Below are 25556 nucleotides of genomic sequence, written 5' to 3'. Positions count from 1 at the left end.
ATTTTGATTTTTTTCTCCAAAAATCTGGAACTTTCGGGTAAAAACTCAATACGTACCTAATCATAAAGTACATGTTATTTCATGCAATTGAAAACTCATTTACTAAGTATGTACAATTTTGAAGTTTCGTCTGTCTAATAAAAATCAGTGACGGCAGACAGACAGACGGAAAAGGGAAACCTATTTGGTCGTACTCTAGGGGTCATGACTCGATTACAATACTTCCTTCGCTTACGTTCGGGAAGTAAAAATGGTAATTTTAGATTTAATCGATAAATAATAATTATTTTTTTACATGCTGTGTACAGAACTTAAAAAAAAATATGCGCGAAGTTGCAACGCGTTGCTCATGTTTACATTTATGTATTTAATAAATTTTACTATGACGTCAAGGGGGGGGGGGGGGGTTGAATACATAAATTAGAATCGTTACACCCTATCATCATTAAATTAATGCAAACTGAAAGTGGAACGCACAACAGACAGTTGTGGGTGTTTACAATTTTAATTATCCACCATTTTTTAAATTTGTTATTGCTTTTATAAAGCTGTGTTTGCTGTTTTTGCGAAAACACCATTTAATGTTATCCTTATGTGGTGCTCTCTCTTACGTAACTGTTAATGAGTCTGATTCAGGTGGAAGGTTAAAATATTTGGAATATTACCGGTAATAAAAACAAGTTTACAAACCTCTAAAACTGCCCGCTCATATATCCATTTCCAAGAGATGCTTTCTAGCTTTTTCACCAGAAACAAAAAACTCACACCTGCTCTCGATACTTACCTCAAATCCATCACTTTCCCCGGTGTTTTATTAAACACGGGGCCACAAAAACACAAATAAAATAATAAAGAATAACAAATTTATTCAACAAATACAATAAAAACCGCTTAATAAAAAGTCAACATTCACAATAGTGCATAACAGTGTTAAATATTACGGCAGTGAAACAATTTTATTCATTTCAGTTCTAACATTTTCTGTTTCATGTACATATCTAACTGTGAGTAATCCAGAAGGGCATTTCTCACGAATTCGTGTAAAATCGAAGGCCACTTCTTATCTAATAACCTCAACTTATTCACAGAATTGCCCATTTCTTCTAACAACTGAGAAATAAAGTGCTTGGCCTTCTGCCTCATCGCCGCATCTTCCTACAACAAACATTGATAAATACATCTTCAAGATAATTTCTTCACCTCCTACCCCACCACCTTTCTTCCACTGCAATGCCTCCTTACTGACAACACTCTTCAAATCTGGATCAGCAGACATCAGCCATTTTTTCGCATTTTGCTCCGAAATTCCGTAACTTACGTCTAATCTCAATCTGACCAACAAAGGTTGCAACAGAACGTCTGGTAACGACCACAAAACTAAATCGCTTAGACCTTGGTATTCTTCGTTGGCTTTCTTGACTTCTTCCTCCGTCACTTCGGAGTCGTTAATTACAGATAAACCCCAGTGTGAAAGCCTGTATATTGCGTAACTTCGCCACTTTTTCTGAGTGACTGCGTTCCCTTCGGGATCGATGTAGAGTGAAGTTAACCCTTGGACCTCAGCTAAAGCGTTTATTTGACCTAAACAGTGGATATTGTTTTCTTTGAAGTAAAAATTATCGATATTTGGAAATCTCATTTTTAATTTATTTAAAATCCCTGTAATTCCGTTGAAATTGACGTAATTGAATTTAACGGTAGTTACGTCGTGTGCTTTTGAAGAGTTCCATGGTCTGTCGATAAAACGTAAGGCACATTGTCCATAAACGTTCAAGTATCGGCCGCAAATTTCAATCAAGTAGTCGCCTCCTGAATGAGAAAAAATTTAGTTAGACAAGCTTCAGACCGGGCCCGTAAAAGTGAAAATCGCTTAAGATATACGAGAGAAATTTTCATACGACAAAATAAATAAAGTGTATATTACTTCGTAGTGTTCTCGCTTTAATAACTTCCCTGACATAAAAAATTAGAGATTAAGAATTACAGGGTATTCAAAGAATTTTTGCTCTACCGGGTCTAAAATTCATATTTTAGTCCCTGTAAATCGGGACCAAAGTGGCTCTTTTTGACCCTAGGGATAAAAAGTGTTTCCATAACAACAAACACTTTTTAACTTAAAGTGCTAATAGAAACACATCAAAAAATTCAAAATGGCTCGTCTTGTTTATCTACACCTATAACCTTGGTTATCCAACAAGGCTAACTGCCCATTCACAATGGACATAAGGCATAACAAGTACATAAAGCTTACATAAATACGTATAGTTGAAACGATGGAAAACGTGTACCCCTGTTCACAGTGGACGAACGTAATTCTTATGCTTATGAACGTTTTATGTAATCCTTGTGTGCGTACACAAAGTTGAAATAAGTTCGAATTATGTCAAAATTATGTTAAAATCTAGGGACTTTTGAATGCTGCTATTGAATTCCCTTTGACAGTTGGCACTTGGTACTTCACACCTTTGATTATATTATATATATTATAATGAAAGCTTCACACTGCGAGTCTGTTGTTGCAAGTTGTCAAGTTCGAATATCGTATGAAATTGTAGGTTAGATATTTTGATTGACTCAGTTTGAGGTTAGTCGTTTCTATGTTTAGCCGGGAGTTATTCGGTTCTGCGTTTGCGCAGTTTAACAATTCTTACAGAGTTCACTCTGTCCACCTATCCACTGTGAACGTAGATAAGCATAAGCCTGACACAAACCAAAAACGTAAATTATGTTATGCGCTCGTTCTTATGTCTTATGTCCATTGTGAATGGGCAGTTACTATCGCGATTGATGATACGTAATTTCCAATATTTTCTTCCAGTTTAAAATTTAGTATTTGTAGTGCCGAGAGGGCAAAAAATAGTACAATCACCACAAGACTAAAGTGTGCTGTAATCCCAGAAGTGGTTATTGCCCTCGGGCACTAATATCCACTTTCGGGATTACATCGTGCATTTTAGTCTCTTGGTATATAATGTAACTACTATTTCGATTTGCAATTTTCCGAATTTTCAACTTTAAATTTTGCAATTTTCTAACTACCGAAGTTTTCATATTTTCGATTTGCAATTTTTCGTTTCTGATTTTATTGTCTTTATTTTTACAATTTTTCAATGTTCCGCTTTTATAATCTTTTGTTTTTTAATCTCATTTTTTTCAGTTATCATAAAAATTCACTAAAAAGTAGAACAGGTTAAATAGATGGTGTATCTATGAAATATTAATTTTTTCAATTTTTCAATTTTTCGATATGTGATTTTTATTTATTTTTTTTTTTTTTTCAATTTATGATATATAACTCTTCGAATTTTCATTTTAAAATTTTTCAGTTTTTCGATTTGCAATTTCACCAGTGTTTAATTTTTCAATTTTTTATTTTCTTTATTTGACTTAATTAAATGAAAAGTTTTTCGGCTTTTCAATGTTCCGATTTTATGATTTTCCTTTTATCCAATGCGAAAATTTTCAATTTTCCGATTTTTCAATTTCAGATTTTTCAGTTTCTTGATTTTTCAATTTTTCGTTTCTTCAATTTTTGATTTGCAATTATTTTAGTTTTCATTTCAAATATGTAATACGAATTATAATTTAATTTTTTTTTCACTTTTTCACCTTCACGATTTTAGAATTTTTCTATTTTTCAATAATTAAATTTTAAAACTTTTTCATTTTTTCGATTTCTCAATTTAAAGATTTTGAATTTTTCGATTCTTAATTTTTGAATTTCTCGATACTTAATTTTTCAGTCTTTCAATTTAACAGTTTTTCGACTTTGGAATTTTGAGGAATCATAATTTTTCGATTTCACAATTTTGAGTTTTCCATTTTTTCGATTTTTAAGTTTTTAGTTTTTTAATGTTTGAATTTACCGTTTCTGCAGTTCTTCGATTTACAATTTTTTCCCATTTTTCAGTTTTTTGACTTTTAATTTTTCGATTTTTCAACATTTCGAAAAATTGCAAGATCGTAAAATTGAAAAATCAAAAATGAAAAAACGAAAACGTATGAAATGAAGAACTTGAAAAATTCTAGAAACGAAAAATTGAATAATCGAAATATTGAAAATTAAAGAAATCGAAAAATCGGATATTTGAGAAGTTCAAAAACTTAAAAATTGGAAAATCGAGGAATTGAACAATTGAATAAACGAAAAATTTTAATATCGAAAGGAACACTGAGGAAATGAAAATTAAAAAAATTGGCAAAATAAAAAAATTAAAATCAAGAATTTGAAAAATTGAGGAAATGAAAAACTGAAAAATCGAAAAATTAAAAATTAAGAAATTGAGAAACTGGAAGATCGAGAAATCAAAAATGGTAATATCGACAAGTTGCAAAATTGAAAAACTACAAATCGAGAAATTGAAGAAACGAAAAACTGAAAAATCTGGAAGTGGAAAAATTTTCAATTTTTCATTTCGGTTTTTATTTCCTTTATTTTTTCACTTTTTCGGTTTTTCAATGTTCTGATTTTATGATTTTTGTGTTATTCAACGCGAAAATTTTCAATTTTTAGATTTTTCAATTATTCGATTTGCAATTTTTCGGTTTTACAACTTTCAGATTTTGTCATTCTTCGATCTTTCAATTTTAGATTTTTCAGTTTCTCGATTTTTCAATTTTTCATTTCTTTTTTGATTTGTAGTGTTTCTAATTTTCATTTTAAATACATATATAATACGAATTATAATTTAAAATTTTTTACGATTTTAAAATTTTTCTATTTTTCAATTATTAGATTTTAAAACTTTTTCATTTTTTCGATTTCTCAATTTTTCGATTCTTAATTTTTGAATTTCTCAATATTTAATTTTTCAGTCTTTCAATGTAACAGTTTTTCGACTTTTGAATTATGACGATTATATAATTTTTCGATTTTACAATTTTGACTTTTCCATTTTTTCGATTCGATTCGTTTTTTCTTTTTTTCAATTTTTCGACTCTTTAATTTTTCGATTTTTAACTTTTCAATTTTTCAATGTTTCAATTTACCGTTTCTTCAGTTCTTTGATTTACAATTTTTTGATTTTCCATTTTTTCGATTTTGCAACGTTTTTAATCAAAAACTAGAAACACAAAAAAGTATAAAATGAAGAGCTTGAAAAATTGCAGAAACGAAAAGTTGAAAGATCGAAAGATTAAAGACTGAGAAACTTAAAAATCGAAAAATTGAAAATTAAAGAAATCGAAAAATCGGATATTTGAGAAGTTCAAACATTTTGAAATTGGAAAATCGAGGAATTGAAAATTTGAAACATTGAATTAACGAAAAATTTTAATATCGAAAGAAACAAGGAGGAAATAAAAATTAAAAAATTGGGAAAATAAAAAATAAAAATCAAGAACTTGAAAAATTGAGGAAACGAAAAAATTGAAAAATCGAAAAATTAAAAATTGAGAAATTGAGCAACTGAACGATGGAAAATCAAAAATTGTAATATTAAAAAATTTCAAAATTGAAAAACTGCAAATCGAAAAATTATGAAACCGAAATACTGAAAAATGGAAAAATTGAAAAAAAAGAAAATGAAAAAACAAAAATTTGTGATATCAAAAATTTTCAGATTTTTCTCGAAGAATTATAAGATTTGATTTTGCGAATTTTATCTTTGTATAATTATAAGTTAAAATGTAATGGTAAAGTAAACGTACAGAGGAGTGCTATGCGTTTGTTTCAAGTGAGTTTTTCCACTACAAAATTTTCTGATGACGTCAAGGACACGTATATCAGTTTGGATAATAACAGTACTGTATCCCCAAATTTTCGGGAAAATAGAGATAGTTGTTCTTGATTTTAATCAATACAATAAATTTCCTCATTTATTTATTTATTTTTTTTAAGTTAAATTGCACAATGTTATACAATTTTGATTTTTTTCATATGTAAAGGAATACCTTATTTCATAAAATTGAATTAATATTTACAGATATAAATTTTGAAGATGATTTTGTTGGTGGGGATGTTTATGTAAATTTTGATTAGTGTTTTACCATCTACACGAAACACGATATTCCTAATAATTCTAATACAGACGGACAGAAACGGAAGACGTACTTTTTTCGTACTTTAGGAGTCATGAAACGTCGAGAAAGCATAAAAGGAGTCAGTCGTAGAAAGGACTCAATTACAATACGTCCTTAGCTCCGGAAATAAATATATATATATATATATATTTAATTTTCTATGCATAGAAGATTTCAAACCTCTTTACATTAACAACTAAAATCAGGTTCTCAATCACAAGGGGATACAAAAAATAATAATAAGCCTTTATTTTGACTTAAAATTAATATAAATTGCTATAATAACCTATGATCTCATTAGAGTACATAAGGATAAGTCCCAATTACCATAATTTATTCCACGTTTCAACGCTGTATTACAAAATTAGTCAAATAATTTTGTAAAACCCACTAGCATAAATAAAACACCACAAGGTACTGACACAAAAGTTCACGCATTATTGAACAAAACGAAACATTTAGAAAAGTGAATTCTGTATAATATTAGGGGATAATTTTTTTTATTATGATCCTCACCAAGTGATTAAAGTTGTTTCAGAAATCGTTATATCATGTTTTCAAAGTTTTGATGATTATAAGTTTGTTTCACAAAATTATACCACAGAAAAAACATGGAGCAGCTTCGATCGTTGCTTAACATGAATATCTTAAGAGTGAAAATCGAAGGAAATTAGACTTTAACACACCAAACAACCAACGTAGAATAAAGATAAATAATTCATGAATTCAAAGTGTGAGATCCAACGAAGGTCTACTATAATTTATGATATCACACCTTAAAAAATTAACAAAGTTGTCACAGTTAAAGTGAAAGATTTATTAGCTACATCTACAGAACATTCGAAGACTACTGAACTCTGAATTGAAAATTCGATAAAAACAACTACAAGTTATGACATCATCGATATATCCAAACCTACTTTTGAATGCAAAACAAAAAAAAAAAAAAAGGGAATACTTGCATGTATAAAATCGTTCAACAGTTTGCATTTAGCCCCCTGAAAATCAAGACCTTAATTGGTAATTTTATTTTATTTACCGTCGTTTGTACTAATAATGTGTTTAAACAACGGGAATTATTACGTTATCTTATAGCCACAAAATTTTATTCAGACAAAAAAAAAACATTTTTTTCCAAAAACAAAAAACTTTAAATTTCGACATAATTAATCCATGATTAAATTTAATTCAATAGTAAAAATTAAAAAAAAGGACCTACCTTGCTCCCTGTCCTTTCCCCCCGATGCTGGTGACCCCTGTTTCTTCGGTTTGGCAGTTGATGCCCGATTGTGTACTTTCGAATTAAGAGCCCGAGTGTTCGCTGCGCTTTTAACATTCCTTGCATTTCTCTCCGTTTTGGAAGGCGGATCACTACTTGAAGCGCTTGGTGCCGTGACATTAGTAATACTGGAAACGCTACTCGCAGTTTCAACGCATGAATTTTTATTTTCCTCCGTTTGTTCCATGACAACAGGTGTTGTCCTATTAAAAAAATATATGAAAACAACTCAATACTCCAAGTTACTGCATACCCCAGCACAGGCGTCTCCTTTTCCCGTTCTGGTTCTTTCAATTTCGGTTCCGGCTCTTCGTGTTCCGACTCCACTTCAGTGTCACTGGAGCTTTCAGAATCTGAAGACTCATTCTCGCTCCCAAGAGAACTCACTGAACTGTCGATGTTAGGGCCTATACTTGACAAACTCCCCGATAATTTAATGCTGTTCTCTTTGGAACCTGCCTCGTTTTTCTGTTCCATTTTCTTAATAATAGGTACCAAAATAGGGGGTAATCTAATAAATTCGTTACTCGAAGTGTTCGATGACGAGGTGTTTTGTGAGTTATCAGTATCTTGTGAGCTAGTCCTTATCAATTTTTTATTTGTAAAAAGAGGCACTTTGGTGGTAATACTGGCATAAGTCTTCGTTTTCGTTTTCCCAAAAGAAGTCAAAATCAAATCAGAATCTAAAGATAGATTATTGACGTTTTTCGCCAAATTACTCGACGATTTGGTCAGACATTTAGTTTGCGATCTTAGCAACTCCCAATTCGTTCTCGCGTTAGATATAATCTCTTCTCGTCGAACGTTCAAACAAACATCACTTGTTAGATCCATGAAAGCCGAGTTCGTTGATTCTTTATTCCGACGCCACGCCATCGCCGCTTTTCTCACTTGTTCTGTTATTTGCATAGTATTGAGTTTGTTTAGTTGGGGCAAATACGAAACAAGGAATGACACGCAATCACCAGACAGGAATACCGGATTGTTGTCTATGGAAATCTCTTTTAAGTTACACGACTTTGCCAAACTGCTTATATCTTCCACGCTAAAAAATATTTATTTCAACGATGGAAAAAAAAATCGCTAGTGTGGAAAATCGCAAGGATCGTATTAGTTTTCCCGCATAAGTGCGCATTTACATTTATAATACCAAATGTCGGAGCTCAAGTAGCGTGTTGAGATCCATTATTTCAAATTATAGTCATTTACAAATTATAGAGCAGTTAAATGAATGACTTTAGACTTAAATATATTTCACTGTCACACAATACCGCCAAATTCTCTATTCATAACTTCATTTTTAATTTATCTATACTATTGCAAATAATAGAAAATTTGCTCGCAAATACAAATAATGACAATTATGTTCAAAACTGACATTATGTAGGGTGTAAGAGTTAATTTACGGAAGTTTATTTCAATATTTGATTGCAATTAAAAGTTTTATTAATGCGGCATTAAAGTACCACGTGACCCATTCTACGCCAATCAGATGATGGAAAAAGTTCTCTAGTAGGCTGTGAATCTTATTTGCAATAAAAATGTTGGCATTGCAGCTGTTTGACAGTTATTTGGCCATCACTGTCAAACTGAAAACGTCATGAAACCCAACTGTATAGCGTTAATTACACCCACCTCCTATTCAATCATACAGTGGTTCACTGAAATAATAATTTTCTTTGCTTAAAGTACTTACCTTTGTAAATCATTGTTACTAATAAACAACTTTGATAAATTCAGGGTTTCGCCAAAACCCAGTAACTTCTTAAGTCTATTCCTCCTCAAATTCAACTCTTGCAAGGAAGCCAATCCTTGAAAATCACCTATTCCGATATACCGAATCTGATTACCAGCTAAATTCAAAACTTTTAATTCTGCAAGAGAATTCAACCCAGTGACATGTGTTATCTGATTTCCATGTAAATCCAACACTTCTATCTTTTTCAGAGTACTCAATCCTTCAATTCTGCGCAACCTTGGAAAAAAATAGTCAAACTTTCTGCCTCTGCTAAACATTAAAATACCTGTTCTTTCCAACCAATAACACCCTGAGATTCTCCAATGTATTTAAACAACCCATCTGTTCTAACTGGTTGTCATAAATATCTAAAAATACTAAATAAGGAAAACTTTGAGCTTTCAGCCCATCTAAACTACTGATCAGATTGTGTTGCAACGACAACAATCTCAATCTCATTTCTCCATCAATAACTGGGAAAGAAGTTAGACCTCGCCGATCCAGACTTATCCTGTCTGGACTGCACTCTTTCTCATTTTGGGTGCGAGTTATGTGAACTGAACCATCAGTGTGTGTTTGTAAATTAATTGGATCACATGGTATAAGTTTTGTACTGTGAGCTTTAGAGATGCTTGCAGCATTTAATGTACTATAAGATCTCTTTGTTAGTCTTCTGCGTTCATTTGACGGCAAAGCCGACTCTATAGTGAGAAAAGCTTCAGGCCGGTCTGCATCATTTCGTTCGATGCTCTTGACTTGAGTTTGCAATCGAAAAGCTTTTTGCTTGTCCTAGAAAAACAAAGCAGGGTGAGGAAATAAATTAGTGAAGGATGTTTACAGTCGCAGCAACACTACTGCTAGTTGGCATTTATATTCAATGCAGAGATACATTAGTGTTTTTAGTGTACAACTGCCATCCTACAAGAGAAAATATCAGGAAAATAATAAAATAATGACATTTGTTTTCTGTCATATACAAATGAGTTGTAGAAAACTGCAATACCTACATGGTTGTCAAAAGACGAATTTGAAATTTTTCAATTTTGAACAACTTTATTAAAGTTAACGTATTACAAAACATGTAACAAAAACTCTCATTACTATAAATTATATGTCGTTACTGATAACTTTATCTATAGAATTTTTATCCTCTGAACTATCTTCTTCCATCTTTGTAACAGAATTTACGTGATTTTTATTGTCTTCATCTGGTAAATCAATTTCTAATTTACCCTCTGGACTTGGTTCATCATCAACTTCTACTTGTACATCCTCATCACCCGTTTTATCATCATCAATATCCTCATTTTTCACACTAGCGTCCATACTAGACTCTTCAAACAAAACTGATGGCAACGTTTTCATTTCCTCCAAATTAGGTTTATAGTCTATTATTTCTGTTTTAACATTATCTGATACAGTCTCCATTAATAAATTTTCAGGTGATTCAAAAGAGTCTTCATAATCTGATTCAGAATTTTTCTAAAAAACACAAAAATGCACTCATGACAATTAACTAGAATCAATATACCCTTAATTGTGAATATGATTTAATTGGAGGTATGTCCATGTGGAGATTACAACAAGTATCTTCAAAAATTGCCTCAACTGGGGTCTGACACTCCACATCTGCTTTCTTTTTGCCACAAGCACGGAATAACACCTGATTCTGATCTTCCAAAATGTGCTTTCTGCAATGTCTTGCCAAAGGAAGTGTTCTTTCTCCACATTTAACACCACCTTCGGTGAACAAACACTTAGAATAACTGGGTGGCTTTGAAAATATGCCATCAGTAATCTAAAAAAACTGTTCATTAAGATTCAAATCTTATAATAATAAAAAACACCTTTGCGCGTGAATCATGTAATCTCTTGTTAAGTATGGCTTCAACACCTTGTGTTCTATGATATTTATTTAAAGCTTTTAATTTCCTGTACAGCCGCTGTTCTTTGGGATTTTCGCGTATTTGGTTGTGAATATTGCCTAAAACAAGAAATTCAGAACAAAATAAAAAAAAACGAGAATACTTACAGCAGGTGTCCTTCTCTCTTTTTAAATTATGGACATATTTTCTCTTACATTCCTTAAATACATGTTGGAGATGGCGATATTGTTCAATATACAGAGATTGTAGTTTAATTAGTTTGTCTCTAGTGATAGAACTAATTTCCTCTGCTGTGTAAACATTTGCATGTCTGTGAAATATAAATAAGTCATAAATGGTTTCTTTTATCATAATAACATACTTGAGAACATCCTCTTGATCAGAATCCACACTCTCATTATCAGAACTATCATTTTGAGCATCATGCCACACTGACGCAAAATTTGAAGCTTCAACATCACTGTCTGATTCACTACAAAAATCTAAAATACTGTTACACGACGAGTTATACACATTATTTGCATCAATGTCACCTAAAACAAACAAACTAATTAAAATCCTCTACAAATAACAAACATACGAAATGGGTCTAAACTTCTTGTTGCTTTTGGTTCAGCACTATCTTCAGCTGTAACTCTATCCGATTCATCTGTACTTCCAGACACACTCCTATTCCTTGGTTTTTTTAAATAGTGCCCCACAGAATATAAAAGTACTTCAGCAGTTTGCGGTGGTGGATATCTCGAGTTTTGTCTATTTTTCGCCAACGTAGCTCTAACTGCATGTTCATTGCAATAGCCGCAATCTTTCTTTTCGATTTTTGGAGCTGCGAGCTGACATCGCTTTCCATTGCTCGCGTAAATGTACGAACACTGTTTGTACGGAGCTGCTTTGTCTTGAAGAATGTGTTTTAGACAGTAGTTGAAACCATCAAGAGTCAACTGAGTGCATTCATATGGTTTGTACGTACACTGTTTTTTGTTCTTTAGCTCGATTTCCAACTCGGCTTTCAAAGCTGCCACATCTTTATTTCCAGCAGTGGCATACGTCGAAGACATCTTCATTTGCTTTTCTGGCAGCTGCATTCTAAAAAACAGAGAAATGGTGAAGTGCGCGTCTACGTTTCTGTTTACTGTTAGGTTATGTTTACTGGCGCGCAAATTCGTAAAGCATTGACCAATGAGAACGTTAGCGGAAGTTGACAGCCGCCATTTTTAATCAAGTTGATGTTTGTTGTTGACTTCAGGGTGTTTGGGACTTTACGGCACTTGACTGTTTGAAGGTGTAATGCTTTCAAAAATTTTTAGTGTATTAATGAGGTGTCAAGGGGTACGTTTCGGGGAGTTAGTGAAAATGTTTGTTTTGTGAAAGTGGTGGTCTTGCTTACCGCGGTTGGTCGGCCATCTCTGTGTGAAATAACATCAAATTCCAACAACTTTGTGTATGTATATTTTTATTTGCTGAAAAACTACCTCTTTCGCGTTAAAAACTTTACGAAACCGTTAAGTAAACTTTAAGTAATAATTCGTGTAAAAGTCGAGATTTGTAACCGGAGATTTGCCCGTGGAAAGACGACCCGATTCGCACCAGTGCCACTTCTAGGAAAACCCACATCGTAGTGACGCAACGGAAACCCTTCTAGCCGATTTTGTCGCCAAAAGTGTTGTTTGTGATTGAATTTCGCGAGAATGCACCCTCAAAACCCCCAATAACATAGCAAATGAGCTGGAATAGTCTGTTTGGCAGTCGTAGCGACACTTGCATTGCTCTAATCGCGAGTCGTGTCGAGTGCAGTAAATGGCTAATAACAGCGATAGATGGTACTTCACGAAAGAGCAATTGGAGGCTACGCCCTCGAGGAAATGCGGTTATGATAGCTTCAAAGAGCTGTCTTACAGACAGCAAACGGCCAACTTCATCCAGGACATGGGTCAGAGGCTCAAAGTGTATCCTTTCCACGTGTCTGTATTTTAACCGTTAGAATGCGAACCCTTTTCAGCCCCGAGTGCAGACGGCGGGCCCCACGACCCTTGTTTTAGGTCATTGTGGAGCTATTGCGCCATGTTTCGTAAGTGACGTAGATAGCCCCCTCTACTGCGCATAATTGACGTTTCACGCAGATAAGATAAAGCAACGTTCACACGACACGTGTGTTTTCAAACGCACCACTCGATTCGCAGAATTAATATTACAAATGCGCATTTATTTATTCTTTCAGGATTATTTCATCGAATGCTTTTTTTCAGAATATTACCTTAATTATTCTCTACATTTGTTGTAGGTTGTCGTTTGCTTCTTTTTAATTTTTTTTGTTTTCAACTCATTTCAAGATTGTAGTATTTCTGTCATACTACATCATTTTGATTTGCGATTTGTACAATGTAATAATTGTAATCTTTCTTCAAAGTAAAAAATAAAATCAATTTTTTATTAAAAAAGACGTTTATATTTCTTGCGATTTTATTTTTTAATCATTTGCTTTTAGATTTCCTTTAATTTTTTTTTATTCAAAGTATATAAAGTAGGTAAAGCTTTCTATCATGTTCATTTTGAGTTTTATGGAATATTAAACTTGAAGTGTGTGAGAAATGTTCGGGTCGCTTTTGTACTATAATTTTTTAATAATAAATTGATTTTGGCTATGCTTTAAAAAAAGTGATCTTAACTAGTTAATAGTGGTGGACGTTGGAACGTTCTGAGTTTCAAGCGATAAAGTGTAACAGTAAGTTGAAGTTTGAAGACATTAGAATCTATTGTATATTGTGTGTTACATAGACACGCTGTCATTATGTTGAAGTTATATATTTACCAAATTTTGCCTAATATCATATCGAAGGAAAGTAATAGGTTTGGTTTACTCGACAGTGAGTCTTACCGCATGTTGCACTGCACTTCCATAATGTGAGTGTTCCTTCCCTTTTATAAAAAATCTACAGTATTATTATCAAGTGTAAAGAAATGACTCAGTGTTAATATTGTTTTAATTGTGCATGAAATGTTTACCAAGTGTAAGATCTGATTGTGTATGATACTCGCTGTACTAAGTAAATTGAATTAAAAACCAAACTTTTGATAGTTCTTTGTAAGTATGTAAAATCACAAACAATTCTGATGAAGCGTTGTATAAGTATTCGTTCAGTTTTATCACAAATATAGAATAAAAACTGTAATTAAAAAATTTTATGGATTCCCAGAGTTAATTCGTTTTACAGCCGTTTTCGAACCGCAGCTTTTCTAAGAAATTTTTACCTGCCTGCCAGACTACCTGGCGCGGGGCAAACTTGGGTGCAGTAAACCTCTGCTTTCCACTGACAGCTCTTCAGCTGTGCAATAAAATTGACGAAAGGGATTAACTTTGAGAGTCCATAAAATTCTTATAATTCTAGACAAACTTTAACGTTAGATATTCCAGCACCCTGTGTGATTGATTTTTGGGATAAGGAGAGTTTAAAGCTTCAAGTGTTGGTTTTCATGTGGAACTGTTATCCAAACTGACCCTATGGCTTTTTTATATATTATGAATATGCAGGATCCTACGATAATCCTCTCAGGATTAAATGCAGTGCGCTTGATTTCAGCTATTTTATTTTTAAGAAGAGACAAGTTAAAGCACTGTTACCTGAAATTTTAACGACAGCAGGTTTAAAACAAAACAATAAAAATAAGCTACTTTTTGCGTATAAAAATTTACTGTGGTGTTAATTAAAGTTGCCATTAAAACAAAACGTTATAAGTACGTTTGCCACAAAGTGATATTTATCCGTGAAACAATTCTTATCGGAAAACATTATGTTTGAGTGTTGTCATTATACTTTATTTTATTTCTTCATCAATTATTTATAATACTTTTTTTTCGTCACGTTCTATAAAATGATCATAACATAACACTAAATACAATAAAAAAACGCATAACAGTAATGATAAAACAAGAACCCCTGTTAGAATATCGGAAATTTAACTTTCCATTAATTCACGTTGATTATTACCACAGATCAAACGTATTCTATATTTTGTGCGACTTTAACATGACGCATTGATTGCAATATAATTTTTCTAATGATGAGATTTGTCTGTCTGAAACTTGTTTTGCACTAATTTACTAATTATTTATATTCATAAATTCTAATAAAACGTTTGTAAAGTTAAGAAAAAATGCCCAGATCGTAACGATAGGTAATCTGTTTCCTTTTATTATATCTTTAAGTCTCACTGTATATAAATTAATTGGAATTACAGTTATTAAGATATTCAGATCGACACATACTTAGATAAATAAAATGGATAAGATGTTGTCTTAAGACTTGATTTATTATTGTTTTTATTTCAATGTTTTGACCTTAATCACACATTTCTTTTCATTAAATTACAAATAATACATTTCTGTGTACATGTAGGTCCCAGATGAGATAATATTGTTTTCAAATATTGGGACAACACTACAGTGGTTCCTAAATTCCATAGTCCGAGATATCTCACATATTTTGTAATCAGCCTATAAAACTTTTTACCCCGAATTATATAGATTAATCAGGATTAAAAACCAATCTTACACACTGGCAGCTCTTAATTTTAATAGATGCGTACTGCTAAAGCTTTTAAAACTGTTTAAAATGTATTCAAAAAGTGGATGAAGCAGGTAAAAATCTATGGGTATTGTGAGTTTGTTCACTCAGAAAGCTTTGGTGTGTTTTTTATTGTTAAACACTTTAAATAAAAATATAATAGAGTTTTTACTTCAACACGTAGAATATGAAAATGCATGTTTTTCATTTCTTTCCTCATCTGTTTTTAACTATGCGCATATACATGCAAGAATTTAGTTTGAGCAAATGGTTTCCTTCAGATTTGATAAAACTTGTTCAAAATTTTTAAAATTTCTTCATTTTCGCTACAAAAGACGTCCTCGTTTCGAAAAATGATAAATGAAAATGTGTTTCAATTATGTGGTTTTATTTTTAGAATGATTCACAGAAAATATGTTACAATAAATAATTCATAGGTATATGCACTGATTTAATAGATCTAAGGAAAAATTCTGAAATTTTAGCAATAGCAGCGTAATGCTAAATGTTACGTTGTACTATATGATCCAAAAAAAAACTTCTAGTGAGCCTTTTTTTTCTTTTCTTTTTTGAAAGACGTAGCGGAGTTAAAAAGTCATTCGATATCGACGCTTTTCGTAAACGAGTTGTATTTTTTCTGCAACTACATTTTAATAGTAAAATAAAAAATTCATTTGTTTCTCTGATTGTGGTATTTTTTTACTATTATTGATGTATAAATCTTTCAGAGGTTTTTTCTGTAGGTTTTTTATTCACAAAATTAATTTGTTATCGAATGCAGTGAAATAATAGCCATTTATGGTACAACTGAATAATGATGATTTTATTGATTAGTGAAACATTAATATATAAGAGATTTGTTAGACGCATTTGTATGAAGCTTTTACAGCATTTTTTAGCAAGGTTGGCCTTATTTAAATGAAGTAATTTTTTTCAAAAAAGCACTACTGCTTCAATTCGTTCTTTTTATTTTTAATTTTCTTTTCAAGTTACGAAAATGAAATATGATACATACAGGGTATTCAAAAAATTGCGCACCAAGCCTATTTAGTAGTTCAAAACCGTTCATATAGCAAAAGAAAAAATAAATAAAATAAATAAAAAAATCCTTTGGTCCAAATGTTGAAGATATTTTAATTCACTATTTTGTGTTGGGTGCCTGAAATCGATCGGACTTTCATTATTCAAAATAATTTGGGAGGTATCTTATTGGACTGATCGTTATTAAGTTTTATTTGTAATTTAAGAATGTTATATAGGTGATAAACCGGTAACCAATATTTGTCTGATTATCCCCACCAACAAATTGATGGCATCGCCTAAAAATTTCGCATGTAAATGCTATTTAAATTTTATATATGTATTAACATATCCTAAACTTGTGGTTTATGAATCCGCCTCGATTTATTGAACTTACAGGGATCATGAAAAAAAATTGCAAGTCAATTTTTTTTCATTTTCCGAAGAAACTCTTGGTTACACTCTACTTCAGAGGCGAGGAAAATTCTCTCTACTACCCTAGACCAATTTTTTATTTTAAGAACAGGTGTAAGAAAACATTAATTAGAAATATTCAAGTAAACTTTTCAAAGATGACACGGAGCTGCATACTGTGAATGTGTGTTAAAATACGTGGACCTGAAAATTATTCAACTCAATAAAATATAAAGTTCTATCAAAAACTGAATAAATATAATTAAAACTCAAAAATATCGTGATAAAAAAAATACACTTTCGTTCAGATTATGTAAATATTAAGTTTACAATTTTGTGTCTGCCAACTTTTAGAAAAATCAATATTTTAGATTTTGTTTCTTCAAACAATAACATCTCGATAAGCGATACAATTCAGTTTTAAAAACAAGTTATATATAATATATAATACACATAAATACAGTCAAAAAGGTACACCCACTAACTTTTCCTCTTCGAGTCAAATTGAATCATATAAAATTACCATATGATGTTTTCATGTCCAATATTTCTCACAGTAGTATAATGTAATGGAGCTATAGTGTCATTATTTTTTCTTTTAAGGAAACGTATTGTACAGTGGCGACCATAGAAAACTGGACCATTTTCATATACACAGGGTTTTAGTTGTATAATTTTTGGTCATACAAAACATGAATTAAAACTTTTTTTTTTTAATTTTCAAGTGGGTGTCAAAACCTAGTGGTTCATGTATAGTAGTTTTGCTCAGATTGATCTAACCATTAAAAAGTATGCCAGGAAAAAGTTGTTACCGTATTTAATAAAAACAAAAGACCGCGGTCGATAACATGGCGACGGTAACAACCATAACATTTTTGACTGTATTTTTTATTATTCAACTTGTTATTAAATTTCGTTTCTACTGTACTTCTGCTGAAACGCTCAACCAGATCATTTCATTGAAACAATGCCAAATAAAAGGTGGTTCATATAGTCGTGTAGGAATTGAATATTTTGTTAACATTCACAAATAAATCCACCTGAAAGTAAAGTAAAAAAAAGAACTTTGGAAGAGTAAAATAGTTACAACGTATGAGTTAACCGTAGTTGATGCTATACAATTTGGATTGTGAAACAGTCTGGCAGCCTGCCAGATTCGATTAATATCTGATGTGCAGAAATCGTCAGGACGCATGGAAAACCAATAAGTTCTAGAATCTAAACTATTATTTATGTATATTTATTTCTTTATGCCCTATTTCATGTATTTTTATGAAACGTCTATTTTACAACTTGTGGTGAATTTTTCACCAGAAATTTTGTTGCGTATTTCCTTAACACAGCTCAGATCACAATTATGTATCAACACAGCCATTGTATACATGCATCGATTCTACGTGTTCCACTCCTTCACAAATTTCCCCTGGCACCAGATGGCGGCGGCAGCACTGTTTCTAGCCGCCAAAGTAGAAGAACAACCTAGGAAATTAGAATATGTTATTAGAGTGGCAAACATGTGCAGAAATAACAGAGATACCAACATAGACGTGAACTCGGAAAGGTACTCCATCTATTACAAGAAAACCCCGAAATTACTTAACAATCATTCATAGGTATATAGCTCAATCACAAGATTTGGTATTCAATGAAAACGTTCTCCTACAAACTTTGGGTTTCGATGTTGCAATTGACCATCCACACACCCACGTCGTAAGGTGTTGTCATCTTGTTCGTGCCAGTAAAGATTTAGCACAGAGTTCGTATTTTTTGGCTAGTAACAGGTTTGTTCAATAGTATGTAGATTCGCCGCATTTTAATTCGTTTGTTTGCAGCTTGCATTTGACCACAATGTGCCTCCAATATAAACCGACTGTAGTAGCCTGCTTTTGCATACATTTAGCCTGTAAGTGGTCGAGTTGGGAGATACCGTTGTCCACCGAGAGGAAAGAGTGGTTTCTGTATGTGGACCCGACGGTAACTGCAGAACTGCTGCAACAACTCACTGCAGAATTTCTTACGATCTTCGAAAGTTGTCCCTCACGTTTGAAGGAAAAAATTATGTCTATAGGCGATAATGGAATGCATACTGTTGCGGCTATTACCAACTCACCTTTCGTAAGTATAGTAGTGTGGTAGCCGTACTGTTGATTGCATCCTACGTAATTGTAGGATACAGATCCTAAAAAAGTGCCCAGTTCAGACCAAAAAGAACAGCATCCTCATCGAACGCACGACGCTAAAGCAGGTGAGTTTTTTATTTTGTGTTTTAAATTTTTGATTAAATAAAATTGATTCCTTGAGTTGGGTGCTATTTGTTTCTGTTAGCAGTACAACATTTTAAAAGAGTGTAATAGTAATTTTTACATTTTTTCAAATGTACAAACAACACGATAGTCAAAAGTGTTTTAGAATTACTGCTGCCATTTAAAAGAGTGCTGAGATAACTTTGATCTGATGATTTTGTCCGTTTTCAATTGTAATTATTTTAAATGTAATTTATTTATTTTTATCATGTTAGGCGTCTTTAACATGGCGATTAAAATTCATATTTTTTGTTAAAGTTTTTGGTATAAATAATGAATAAATCGCAATGAAACGCGCCAGTTTATGCCGTTATCTTTATTGCGAAACTCATTATTACTTTAATGTGAAAACAATAGTATAGTTATATATATTTTTTTATGCAGGGTTATGATAAAGTAATAGCCAAAATTCATAAAAAGCGCAGCATTTGTTTTTGAAATAAATCAAATAACATGGCAAGTCTTTCATTTCACTCTCCATCTTTTGACATGTCAAAAAAAGTCAAATTTGTAAAAGTTATGACGTCATCAATGATTTATTTAAATGAGACGCTATAATTTTGAACGGATTATTTGATAAAGAATGGCCACCTAGGTCTCCGGATCTGACACTTCTTGATTTTTTTATGGGAACATTTAAAAAGTCGTGTTTATATGTTAAGACCCAACAATTTGGACGACTTGAAAGTACGAATTCGTCATGAAATGACTCGTATAAGAGTATTGAAAATTTCGTCGATCAGGTCTACCGTCATCTGGATTTGTGTCAGATAGTGAATGGGGGAACAGTTTGAACAATTTCTATAGGGTAAATTTTTACTCCAATGTATTGTTCAGTTTATTTAATATTTATCATTAAAATCAAGTTTATTTTGTTGTTATTAATTTTCTCAATTTTTTTTGTTATGCAACCTCTACATCAAACTACATTTTCATATACATAAAAATAAACTTTATCAAATAATGCAATCAAAATTATACCTTCTTATTTAAAAAAAATCATTGATGACGTACAATTTTTTTGACAAATGTGAAAAGATGAAGAGTAAAATAAAGTTTGACATGTTCTTGCATTTTTTTTTTTTCTCAAAAACAAATGCTGCACTTTTTGTGAATTTTGTGCATTACTTTATCATAAATTCCGAATTGTATTTAAGGCATTTAAACAACTGTGAATTAATGAATATTAATTGTTTCATGGGTTTTGTATGAAAACACTAAGTGAGGGTGATCATTTAAGTAACAAATATGAAAAACCGTCTTCGTTTTTTTTTTGTGTCACTTCCAAACACCAATGAATAGTGGGCTACTGAAACACAAGTTCCTGAATCATCATTTTCTTGGAAAAAAATGCTTGAAATTTGTAAAGTCTCAAAAATAGCCTATTTTGGTCCCTGAAATCATTATGTTAAGGAAAAAATACAAATCTAGAACTTTCAGGAAATATAGTCCCCACGTTCATCTTTTCAAGCCTTTTTATTCGGATTTGGTGCTTTGATATGGAAGGACCCTCACTAAGTTTTCGTTATTCGTGACATCTGGTCTGTGCATAGCGTGATATTTTTTATTAAAGTTTATTATATCAAGTTGTTTCGCCTAAGGCATACATTTTTTTTTTTTTCTTTTTTACTTCTCGAGTGTAAGCTAAGGAAGTATGTATAGTAATCGAGTCCATCGGCCGAATTTCCATTTTCATATTTTTTTTCCCTTGCTATACTTTATTTAGTTTTTTGTCTCACATTAACAAATCAAATTAATTTTATTTACATAAACCCTTTCTTTATACTGTTTCCTTCTTAAATTTTAATAAGACTGCTAGATACAGTTTCTTTAGAATCTTTAGACTAACAGCCATCAATTTAAGAAGACTTCGTAATATTAATACAATAATTTCCACATTTTAGGCGCCGAAAACGATCCCCACAAACATCGTTCTTCCAGACCCCACGAGTCAAGTAGCAGTAGCAGTAGCAGTAGTCAGCAACAGAAGGAACGAGAGTACCGTGAAAAGAAGGAACGAGAGAAACTAGCCCAACAGCACGGAATGAAAGCCCTACCACCCGGTAGCAGCAAACAACCGATACCTCACAGTCACCATCGTCCTCCTGTCGATCCTAAACTGAAGCAACCTCATTCAAGACCGCCTTCGTCTCATCCGCCACCGAACCGCGCGGAACCGCGAGACATCCTAAGAGAAGCCGCCAGAGACTCTCCATTCGGTATAGCGACCAAAGACTATAGCGCGTCACGTGAGCACCCGAACAAAAGTGATAACAAAGACGTTCAGAAAAGCCAACGCGAGTATCTCCTCAAGCCGAACGTGGCCGCGGAAACGAACACTTACGGTACGAATTATAATGGTGATAAACAGAATCGGCCGCCTTCGTCGCGTACGATTGACCCGAACAAGGTGCCGATAAAACACGAACAAGCGCGAAGGCACGAAGACAAGACGTTCGTCAAGCCGGAGAGTGGTGACGTGAAAAGACACAGTGTTCCCGGACACGATAGGAATAGTAGTGTTTACTTAAACAAATCGATGAACTCTACCTCGCAGAAAGTCAAGTCGCCTTTCCCAGACGCATCGAAGTCCGTCCCGAAGGCGGGCGCAGCGGCGACGGCGCCGCCGCCCCCGCCACCGAAGCAGCACCACCACAACGGCACCGCGACTGTTCCGTACGGTGCGCCGATAAAGGAGGAGCTGCTGGTGAAGGAGGAAGCGCTGCCCAAAGAGGAGCCGCCTAATCCCGTCAAGAAGCCTAGTCTCTTCTCACCAGAAAAGAGCCCCACGGATGCCAAGCAGGACAAGGTGTCGCCGCTGGCTGTCAAATCTTCAGACTCGTTCTCTTTTCCTGCACTGTCGCCGCTGGAATCGCCGACGAACAATTCGTCCAGTAAGAGAGCTAGGAATTACTCGACCGGCTCGGAACCCGAGTTGAGGCCGGTCATGCAGAAGATCGATCAAGTGGAAGGTTTCGAGAATCTGATGAGGGACTCGACGATAGGCATCAACAAACTTCACCAAATACCTGATATAATCACACCTATAACGGATGTCGTCAAACAAGAAGAACCTCCGCTTAGTTTTTCCAAAGACATGAAGCCTCCAGACATTATCCCGCCTCTGTGTTCCGACAACATATCTCAGCCGCTGGTGAACGGCATAGAGACTAACCCTATGCTGATCAGTAATCTCCTCAAAGAAACGCCTTCAGTACCTCAACTACCGGTCGTGGTCAACTCGGTTCAGAAGACCGAACCTCCTCCTCCGACCGACGTCAAAGATCACACACACCACAAAAGCAAAAAGAAAAACAAAGAGAAGCACAAGCACAAAGACAAGGACAAAAGTCGGGAGGATAAAGAAAAGAAGAAGAAACACAAAGATAAAGACCGCGAGAAGCATAAACACAAAGAGAAGCACGAAACGGCCACCGAACCAGCCGAACCGATCAGAATCAAGATACAAAAAGATAAAATCCAACCAGTGGCCAACCCTCTCAAGATCAAGATACCGATACCAAAAGACATTAAGACTGAGGCGAGTGGAGGGGAGAGCACCAACGTTCCGGCCGCTGCACCCATGGCTCTGAAAATCAAGATCCCGAGGGAAGTCATGAACAACTGCAACGAGGTAGAAAAGGGAAGAAAGAGGGAAAGGGAGCGCAGCAGTCCTGGAGAAGCTCCTCCGGCGAAGGTCGCCAGGAATAGCGCTCACAAGGACTCGAAACAGAACGGGAGACATTCGTACAATAAGGTAAGCAACTATAGTAAAAATAGCGCGCCGCCCCCGACGACGTACATGCCGCCGCCGCAGCTGTATCAGCCGCAAAACATGTATTACTATCCGGCGCAGATGGGGGTGGTGCCGACTGCCGGTCAGCCCTATATTTACCCAGACGGGCAGATGTACAATTATTACAATGGGGGATTTGCGTATCCACCGGAAATTTATCAACAAGCGCCTCCGCTGCCTCCGGGCGGCTCCAATCCTCCCTTGCCCATGGACGCCCCGCCTGATATTCCACCCCCACCGCCCCCGGAGTAAAGTGGTTGTGATTTGAACTGTTCGGATGATTTGTTCATTTGGCAGGGACGATACAGGGATATCTTAAGACGTTTCTTAGAAAAATTGTTAGCTTAAGTAGCAAAATGTCAGGTGTTTACCACGTGATTCCTAAAAACACAAAAAAATCAATCTTACGGAAATTTATACTAATTTTTTTTTGTAAATATGGCATTGTCGATTGTGATTAATGTAGCAGTGCAATTTTTTATGACTTCTTGTTTACTCTGTAAGAATGTATCGTGTTTGTTATTTTTTTTTCTTATGGTAGATATTATTTGTTGAACTTATGTCTGTGTAGTTTATTTTGTAATTTTTAAGCACTTTTTATAGTCTTAACACACTCTTTTTTATTTATTGTCAAATAAAATAAATCAACATGAACGATTCATTTTGCCTATTTTTTTCTGTACACGTGTTCGTAGTTTGTGCATGTTTCATTTCATTTCTGTCTTTTTGATGTTGTTGATTTTATGTTTCGTTGTTCACCACATGAAGGAACAATTCATATGTAGACTAACCATGAAATAAGTTGAGGAACGCTTTCGCTTTCCGCAACTGAAACTGGTTGGAGGACAGCTGAATTGTTTGATCGTTTTGCATGACCATGACTAACAGCTCCCTCTACTAACGTGACCAGCTTACGTGTGAATGTTGGACCTAACAAGGTCGATTACATGGTTATTTGGTGCTTTGCAGGTGACACAACTGGGTGATGGCGTCCATTCATAGGTTGGTATATCAACGTTCATCTTCGTAGTAATTGCGACAAACGTTAACAATCCCTTGAAATATTGTGTTAAAATCAGCCTAAGTATTTTGTAAATAGTAGAAACACTTTTATTTTAGAAAGAGTTTAGATTTTTTTATGTTTATATTATGTAATGGCTGATTGCAATACTGTTAACAAGTTACTTCTACTATTTTGTTAATTACTCAATTAAATTATTTTGTATGACCTCTCTTTTGTTATTAATAAACAATCAAAAAGTTCAACATTGTTTAATTTTATTTTCAAAAAGGGTGGAATCGGCTCTGCGGGATTCACAGGATATTGCAGTCGTGCCATTATTCCCCCTCATTTTAACACGTTTTTGTTTCTTAAGATCCGGTTCGGCCTAATCTTGTATATTAGATAGTGCCAATTGACTGGTCACAGAGTAACAATTGTACAGCATTTTTGGTCATTAGGTGATTCATGTAACATTTTAAACATCATTCTCATGTGGAACAATAACTTTCCGTGTGACATGTGTATGTGTATTTTTCTTTTGCTTTTTTTGGTTTATGTTGCTTTTGTCCGACTGAATTTTTTAAAATGAGAATCTAGTATAGCCGATACATAATTTTTCTCAAACCGATGGACTGAAATTCTAGGATGTGTCGGATTCTTGTATACAAAAGTTAAAACGAATTTAATAATTTTTAAGAGAAACTGTAAATAGTCAAATATTTATTTAATAAGTATTTATTATTTTGTTATTAGTATTAGTCTCCGATGTGGATACACGAGAAATGACAAATTTTAAAACTTGTACCTTTTATGGGAAAACGAGTGTGTTAGGAGCATTATTTTATATTGTATTAAATATACGTACCTAACTATATGAAATTAAAAATATATAAAGCATTCAAATAAATGAAAAAATATACACACGAATTTCATATTATGTAAGTTAAGTTGGAATGTTATACTTTGTTGGGCTTACGCAAATAATAAAATTTATTACCTAATCACTAAAAAATGTTCGATGAAAGTCTTATGTATATAGTTCGTTCCACACGTTTACTGCCAACAAATTTCCTGCAACTGTTAATGCATTCATTGTTATAATAATAATTAATATTATTATTATACCTTTTACTTACCTGATATTGTTCCGTTGTATTATATATTTTTTTAATATAAATTTTGCAAATACAACCCAATAATTAATTCTTAGTCACTGTTAGTTTACCTCCTCGTTTATTAATTAGGTGGTGAACGTGTTTAATATAAGTAAATAGACACGATTTATATACTTATTATACTTCTCAACAAAACATAGAAAATAAAACCTAATGCCTAACTGTCTCAATGTCAACAATAAATTTTTAAAACCTTGAAAGTGTCTTTCATTGTCACCGTTTTCTGGCAACTAATCAACAGTCTTGAAGAAGTAAACAAGTAAGTGCACCTTTTCTCTGTTAATTTTATTGAACTAACCCTGCTGTTGTTAGAAAAATAGTGGTCTGACTATACATTCGCTATTTCGAATTTGTCAACA

The 25556-nt window shown here is 33.4% G+C and overlaps 4 protein-coding genes across 5 annotated transcripts in view; 1 reads left to right on the top strand and 3 right to left on the bottom strand.

Moving 5' to 3' along the window:
* LOC135133968 (uncharacterized) overlaps positions 1-803 on the bottom strand; it is a 30427-nt gene extending 29624 nt beyond the window's left edge. Inside the window, exon 1 of the mRNA XM_064062534.1 lies at positions 785-803. The gene's annotated coding sequence lies outside the window, so the exon portion shown is untranslated. The remainder of the gene's footprint in view (positions 1-784) is intronic.
* A 43-nt stretch (positions 804-846) lies between these two features.
* LOC135133960 (leucine-rich repeat-containing protein 49) lies at positions 847-10009 on the bottom strand. The gene is made up of 7 exons (XM_064062526.1): positions 9877-10009; positions 9325-9827; positions 8997-9275; positions 7554-8345; positions 7241-7503; positions 1208-1809; positions 847-1155 (listed from the first exon to the last, which is right to left on the bottom strand). The coding sequence occupies exons 1-7, from the start codon at positions 9904-9906 to the stop codon at positions 961-963; spliced, it is 2664 nt and encodes an 887-aa protein (XP_063918596.1). The 5' UTR covers positions 9907-10009; the 3' UTR covers positions 847-960.
* A 62-nt stretch (positions 10010-10071) lies between these two features.
* LOC135134587 (KAT8 regulatory NSL complex subunit 2) lies at positions 10072-13764 on the bottom strand. 2 transcript variants are annotated; one of them, XM_064063293.1, is made up of 7 exons: positions 13734-13764; positions 11505-12010; positions 11286-11457; positions 11071-11234; positions 10886-11022; positions 10570-10836; positions 10072-10520 (listed from the first exon to the last, which is right to left on the bottom strand). In XM_064063293.1, the coding sequence occupies exons 2-7, from the start codon at positions 12007-12009 to the stop codon at positions 10146-10148; spliced, it is 1620 nt and encodes a 539-aa protein (XP_063919363.1). In that variant the 5' UTR covers position 12010; positions 13734-13764; the 3' UTR covers positions 10072-10145. The 2 variants fall into 2 exon arrangements, with proteins under 2 accessions (XP_063919363.1, XP_063919362.1); XM_064063292.1 differs by lacking the exon at positions 13734-13764 and adding an exon at positions 12312-12397.
* On the top strand, positions 12722-25397 carry LOC135134586 (cyclin-T). Its single transcript, XM_064063291.1, has 6 exons — positions 12722-12870; positions 18269-18481; positions 18534-18701; positions 18753-19035; positions 19090-19165; positions 21128-25397. Exons 1-6 carry the CDS (start codon positions 12722-12724, stop codon positions 23269-23271), a joined length of 3033 nt encoding a protein of 1010 aa, XP_063919361.1. The 3' UTR covers positions 23272-25397.
* Positions 25398-25556: the final 159 nt, after the last annotated feature.

This window comes from Zophobas morio, unplaced genomic scaffold (genome assembly GCF_036711695.1).
Source record: "Zophobas morio isolate AGI-343-1 ecotype UQ-CSIRO unplaced genomic scaffold, CSIRO_AGI_Zmor_V1 ptg000023l, whole genome shotgun sequence".
NCBI lineage: Eukaryota > Metazoa > Arthropoda > Insecta > Coleoptera > Tenebrionidae > Zophobas > Zophobas morio.
Note: the sequence above shows the minus strand (reverse complement) of the source record. Positions and strands in the feature narration are given on the sequence as shown.